General features: G+C 42.8%; 1 protein-coding gene across 1 annotated transcript in view; it reads left to right on the top strand.

Moving 5' to 3' along the window:
- The window catches only part of LOC118415713 (reelin-like), a 46,322-nt gene that overhangs the window by 34,699 nt on the left and 4,900 nt on the right, over nt 1–6,723 (top strand). Inside the window, exons 50-59 of the mRNA XM_035820465.1 lie at nt 664–841; nt 1,163–1,356; nt 1,725–1,890; nt 2,296–2,457; nt 3,687–3,901; nt 4,188–4,377; nt 4,549–4,724; nt 4,890–4,996; nt 5,178–5,330; nt 5,763–6,022. Of these exons, the coding sequence (XP_035676358.1) occupies nt 664–841; nt 1,163–1,356; nt 1,725–1,890; nt 2,296–2,457; nt 3,687–3,901; nt 4,188–4,377; nt 4,549–4,724; nt 4,890–4,996; nt 5,178–5,330; nt 5,763–6,022 (1,801 nt within the window). The remainder of the gene's footprint in view (nt 1–663; nt 842–1,162; nt 1,357–1,724; nt 1,891–2,295; nt 2,458–3,686; nt 3,902–4,187; nt 4,378–4,548; nt 4,725–4,889; nt 4,997–5,177; nt 5,331–5,762; nt 6,023–6,723) is intronic.

Below are 6,723 nucleotides of genomic sequence, written 5' to 3'. Positions count from 1 at the left end.
TCTCTCTCTTCAGTCTTATTTTCATAGACAGCACGAATCATTTGTTACAGTAAAATAAATCTTTGGAGCGTACTCTAGTCTGTCACCTTCACGGCCACACTCCCTTGGGAGTACAATGGTGGCAATGTTTATGTCGCTTCTTTTTGGTTGCTTTTCTACTCAACAGACATTTGAAGACCCATATTCATAGTGCTTTATGGAGCTTTATTTATGTGTATCATGGCAGTTGTGTGACTGCTTGAAAGAGTTCGTATAGTTAGCGACACGAGCCGCCAATACGCAGAGGCCGGTGACCGCAGTGATTCAGCACTGTCAACATTACTGTTAGAATTCTGTTTTTAAAAAAAACATGAAGTAAATATGTTAAAGTATACTTGGAATGCAAATTAAAGCTGTGTGCATGGACTTGGTTTATTTACCATTGTAATCAACATAGTCAGTGGCAACAAACACGGTGTACTTATAGATAATAAGATCAGCAAAAAATCCGTTCCGTCTTACGACGGGGACCGTCTTAGGGCAGCCCCCGTTACAATTTTATTCACTTGAATTTGAACCTTCAACACAATGCAGCTTAATGTGTCAAAAAGGATGAACTTGCTTTGGACTAATAAAGCATCCAAAGCTTTCTGAACACTACCCTCTGATTGATGTTGTGTGTAGCTGTGACCCAGGATGGAGGGGGGAGCACTGTGATGTAGGTGTGCACACTCTGCCACGTCACCTGAAGGACACCTTCACCACACCACCCTTACCCACACGCTGGCACAGGGTCAACGGAGGTCAGCTCAGTCAGCACTGTGGGGTGGTAGCCTCAGGACAGGCCCTGCACTTCTACAAGGTTGGGCTTTGTTTCGTAACAGTGTTACATTGCCATCTTCAATACTTTCTTATTGGAAGGATGTCTTTAAATATTCTTTTTTTTTGTAAAGGACGGGTGCGCATGAGGGGTCAAACTTTGCATGAGGGGAGAAAAGTTGGAACTTTTTGAAATTCTGCATTTTGATTTGTTGAACAAAATTTTTTGTCAGACAGTTTTCAACAGAACTTTCTGGCAAAGGTGTGCCAGTACTTTATGATGATTTTTGTTGTTTAATTTTGAAGTCTCAACTTGTTGTTCGTATTCTCCACCAATGACCACCAATTTTTTCTTGATTTTCAGAGCTGCACCAGGCAGTTGGAGACGGTTGACCTTGACCTGACCTCTGCTCAGTACATCCAGTTCCATTTCCTGTACGGCTGCCTGAGCCCCCCACATAGCAGGAACCAGAGTGTGTTCCTGGAGTTCTCCACCAACGGGGGCATCACCTGGCACATCCTGTCTGAGCTCTTCTTTGATCAGTACAAGACACCAAGGTGGGAGGACTTTAGAATAATGAGTACAAGTATATAACGTTACATGACCAGTCAGATGCCAGAGCTTTATATTCCAATCAGAGGCCTGTCTGTGTGGATGGCTACCATGATCATAGAAAAAATGCTCTGTAAGAAGTTACTGTACTTTATGATCCCTCTTTGATATTGTCTGGCACTGTCTGCATGTGTTGTTCTTTATGTTAACACTATTATAAAAAGGATATTGTTTTAGGTTATGACTTACTGACAGCATCGTTTGTGGTACTTTGAGGATGAACTGAACTGAATTTACTGAAAAGCTTAGGCGTTCAAATTTTGTATGACCATGGTTCATGATGCAGTCCTCTGACTTGGAGTTTTTCACACAGTTTTATCTCAGTGAGCCTGCCTCCTGGTGCACAGTATAACGCCACCAGGCTGCGATGGCGACAGTTACAGCATGGAGGATACGGCCAGAATGACTGGGCAATCGACAATGTCTTCATATCAGGAACAGAGCCTTATCATAACCAGCTTAAAGACAATTTCAACAAGGTGATTTTTTGTAGGTTTAAATTAAAATGTTGTTAAGAGAAGAATATATTTGTGCAATGACTTTGGTACCCTGGAATCAGGCGATACCCATGGGCGGCAGGTGGTTTCTTAAGCGGCTCAATGCAGTCTGCCCACCAATCTGATTTAGAGCTCCGGTTAGATTGAGCCTAAGGGAGTTTTGTCAGCTTTTGGGCTTTAACTCCCCGGAGCAATACTTTTAAATTGGTGGGCAGACTTTCTTGGTCTGCCAAATAAACTGACTGGCTACCTGGTCCTGTCTGGCACCCAGGGTATCACTTTTAATATTGTTGAAGCCTTTTTCTTCTTGCAGTCTTTTTTTTGCAGATATTGTTCCTTGCTAAGCATTATGTTGTTAAATCATGTCCCTGTTTATTCATGTGCTAGGGTTCCATGAAACACCACTGGCTGTTCTATGACAACACCGACCTTGGAGACTTCTGTGGATCAGGGAACAATGTGCTCATTTGTGGCCACATGCCATCAGAGAATGTTTCTGTGACAACTCATGACATCATCCCTGAACCGGGGAGTATGGTTCAATTCAAGGTGAACCATTTAATCAGTAACGGGAGGGGGCCATACTTCGACAGGGGTCCAAATTTCGACAGGTTTTAAAAATCATTGTTGCGGAGAAATGCATAGATGCCTGCACATGAGAAGTACACTAGCTGTAGACTAAACCTTGTTGTAAATAACTACAAAGACGGGGTATGTGTCGAAGTTAGCAAGTCCCACAGATAACGATTGAAAAACTTGCTCAAGTTTGACGCCTTCCGTGCAAGTTGACGAGCGAACGTATCGAGACCATGGCCCGGGAAACTCTTGAATTATTCTTCGCAAAATACGACATGTGAAAAAATACCACCACACATAGAAATGATGTTTATTAGCCTTCCTAAAAATAATACCTGTGTTCTGTTCTGCCTTTAACTGGGTTGGATAAACGGAGCTAAAATGATGCCACAATGTTCACGCAGTCGGGGCCCCGCCATTTTACTATCACGCACGAAGGCGGGCGAGCGATGCTCAACACGTTGAACTCAGTCAACCCGTCCGTCGAGCGACAAACATTCAAGAAAAATCGATCCCTACCGACTAAAAAATCCTGTAGCCATTACTGCTGCCAAAAGACAGGATGAAAAGGCAATCAAGGAAGCCGAAAAGCGAAAATGCCATCACAGTCTAACGTAACAATGCGCTGCCGTTTTGCTGCAAGTTGGTCTCACCGTGAGAGGTAAACGTTTTAACACACCGTATTTGAATAAGTCGCGTAATACAAAATATGACCCATATTTGGTACAAAAAAATTATAATGAAGACTTTTAGTCCTATTCTATTTGCATAAGTTGTTTAAAAATGCACGGCGATGGTCTGGTTGTTACTATGTCGGAGTTTGGACCCCTTTTTTGTGTTGGAACGTTCTGCTAGGACGCAAGCCGAAAACCTGCCGTAAGTTTTGTGCGCTGTCAAAGTATAGTGCGGAACGCTGCTGTTCAATTGACATATATATCTGTACAGCTTCAATAACAGTTATATGGATGTATACAAGATCTTAACTTGTTGTTGATGAGTTCACTGGTAAATGTCCATTGACAAAAGCCATGCGCATCCACTTAAAAACGGGTGTCGAAGTATGGGCCCCCCCCCGCTATCTGGTTGTTTTTTCAAGTTGACTATTGCTTGATTACTTTGATGTTTTGAAATTAACTGAATGTACCATTTATATTTTTTTAATGCATGTTAGGTATTCATCGTTCTTTTCCTCATGATCATAGATTTCTTTGGGCTGCAATGCAAGCTGGGAGTATGCCGTCCACCCTGTACACCTGCTGTACTCTACAGACTACGGAGTCAGCTGGGCTCACCTTGTTCCCCAGTGCCTTCCCTCTAACCCACAATGCCCTGAGGGAGTGAGCCAGCCCTCTGTGTACTACAGTACCGATGGCTGGCAGAGGATCACCATCCCCATACCTGACTATCTGCTGTCCAAGTAAGTGGACTTTATGTTTTAGTGTTAACATATCTAAAGTAGCCTTAATACTAAATTTCCATCAGTGGAAAGCATCGTTATTTTCATAGATGCTTATTATGGTGATCAGCACCACATCATGGTTTGTACAAGGCTCATGGAAAAGCTTATGTCTTGGAATAGTTATTCAATATATAGTATATAAGTGCAGTGTGATCTTGATTGATATACTTGATTAATGGTTCAATTTTAAAAAATGATAAGATTTAGTAAATACTAGTAATCTTTAATAATCTGTCATTTCAAGGTCGATCCGACTGCGCTGGTACCAGGAACGGGAGGACAGCAATCCCATGAACCTCTGGGCCTTGGATGATGTGTACATCGGCCCATCCTGTCCAGCCATGTGTCACGGACATGGGCAGTGCCGTTACCCATCATGCATCTGTGATGAAGGCTACACTGGAGACTCGTGCAAACCAATAGCACCTCCTCTGGTCAGTAATGGTTTGATTGTATCTTTAAGTTTTCAATTGTTTGTGAATGTTGTTGTTGTCATCATTCACTTTGTTCAGCATCTACATTCTGTATTTATGTAAAGCCCTATGAAGAGCTGGCTATCATCTCGTAGATGTTTAAATTTGTTGCTTATGTAATCTTTCCCTCAGACATCAATGAAAGAAAGTTTCCACCATGGAGTGTTGCTGAGTGACCAGTGGCTGTTCGTGGAGGGTGGTCAGCCAGGACAGGGCTGTGGTGTGCTGGCCGATGGAGATGGGCTGTACTTCAGTGGACCTGGTCTGAGACAGGCGGTCACCAGAGATATGGACCTGCGTGGGTCAACGTGAGTACTGCTGTTATGTGAAACTGTATATGAAATAATCCACTGCTACTTTTTGTCTGATTTCTTGAGGAGGCAGAATCTTTGAGGGCATCATTTTAGCAAAACTCAGAATGAGTTCCTGACATATTTTGATTTTGCACTGAAATTATGCCTTGTATCTTCCAGGTTTCTTCAGTATCATGCCCAAATTGGCAGTGAAGATGACACAGCAGAGTGCAGAAAACCCAGAGCCAGGGAAGAAAGTGTGCTCTTACAGTATTCTTTGGATGGTGGTATGTACATGTATAATGGTGGTTTCTTCTCTTATTGCCTCTCTGAATAAAATGCATCTGTGATTCTCAAACTGTCTGAAACATGTAGCCACCTATGGTCCTGTACAAATCTTTTGAACTTTGTGTAATTGAAAGCTCTAAATTGTAATCACTACTAACACCATTTCTTGATGTTGTCCAGGAATAACATGGATCCTGTTACATGAACTTGACCATGAACACTACACCAGCCCCCAGCAGGACTACATCACTCTGCCGCCTGAAGCCAGGACAGCCAGCACCCGGCTCAGGTGGTGGCAGCCAGTCGGCAGGAGGAACCAGCATGTGTCCATAGGTAAGGATGACTGGTGAACTTACACTGTGTACATTCTTAGATCTGAAAAAAATTGCTGTCTTTGTTAGAACTAGACAAAATCAAACAAAAATGTCCTTGGCTATCTGATTACTAGAATCCCTTTTTTTCTAAGTATTTTTTTCTAAGGCTTTTCAGGTCTAATATTCCTTGACAGAAACTACTTGTTGCACAACGATTGATTGAGTGACTTGTTGCACAACGATTGATTGAGTGAGTAGGAGTAGGAGTAGGACCATTACAGCTTTTGCTCCCTTTCACAGGCCTTGGAGTAAACTTTGAGCCCTGCTTTGGGAACTGTTAAGTTCATTTGATAACCATCAGGGCTTTGGCTCACTGATGTCGCTATCTGAGTGTGAAGGTCATGATTTTATAGCTGACTGTGCCCCATTCTGTTCAAATGTACACATGTAGATGACCCTATGGCTGAGTGGGCCCTTGATGACATCATGGTGGGTGGAGCAGACATCAATCCCAGCAGCATCTGGGAAACTTTTGAATTCCATCCCAATGATGCATTATGGGAGTTCTGGCCAAATGGAGCAGTCTCAGATGAGACGTGTGGAAATGTTGGCGGGCTGATTACTTGGACCAATCAGCAGTCAGATGGAACATCCAACACCATCACCACGATGCCTCTCATAGTGTCAGAGGGATATGTGCTACAGTTTAAGGTAGTCAACCTTATTTCATATTGCCATCTAAACAGCAATATCGCTAGACACTATGTCTTGTTATTTTTGTGGGTAGAGTGTTTTGACATTTTTGTAAATCTTGCAGTCACGTGACTAAGATGCAAGCACTGTTATCAGTCATAACCAAAGGGCTGATATCTCCTTTAACTCTTTTCATGAAGGAGTTGTGATGAAACAGGAGTGGCGATGTTCAAATACAATTCAATCTCTACAACTGGATAAAAAACGGATATTTACTTCCGGACGTTTCGAATGACATCCATCACTCTTCTTCAGCAAAAGCAGAATGAACTAGTCAGAACAATTCAATACCAGTACAGCTAACTAGAAAAACTGGTTTAACCACTAAATTGTTAGGATCATATGCAAAAGGTTACACAAATGTAAATCATGTTAGGATTAAGTTCCTATGGTCAGACAATACCATAGGAAAAAACTATTGTCCTTTGTGGTGCAAGGCGGGGTCCCATGTACTGGAAAGTTCTACGCGCAGTCCTCCCTTCCGGTTTAAGGTGGGGTTGTAGATCCGCTCGTAAATGGCCTCCTTGACACCCCGTTCGTACCACCGTGGTTCGCGGTCAAGAATGTCTGTAGTATCCAGTCTGAAGGAATGTCCTTGGTGTAGCTGAGTGTGGTGGTAGATGGCAGAAGAGTATCCACTTGCTGTAGCCCTGCAGTGT

The sequence above is a fragment of the Branchiostoma floridae genome, chromosome 5, assembly GCF_000003815.2.
Source record: "Branchiostoma floridae strain S238N-H82 chromosome 5, Bfl_VNyyK, whole genome shotgun sequence".
Lineage (NCBI taxonomy): Eukaryota > Metazoa > Chordata > Leptocardii > Amphioxiformes > Branchiostomatidae > Branchiostoma > Branchiostoma floridae.
The sequence above is the reverse complement of the archived record's forward strand: the minus strand, read 5'-3'. Positions and strand labels throughout refer to the sequence as shown.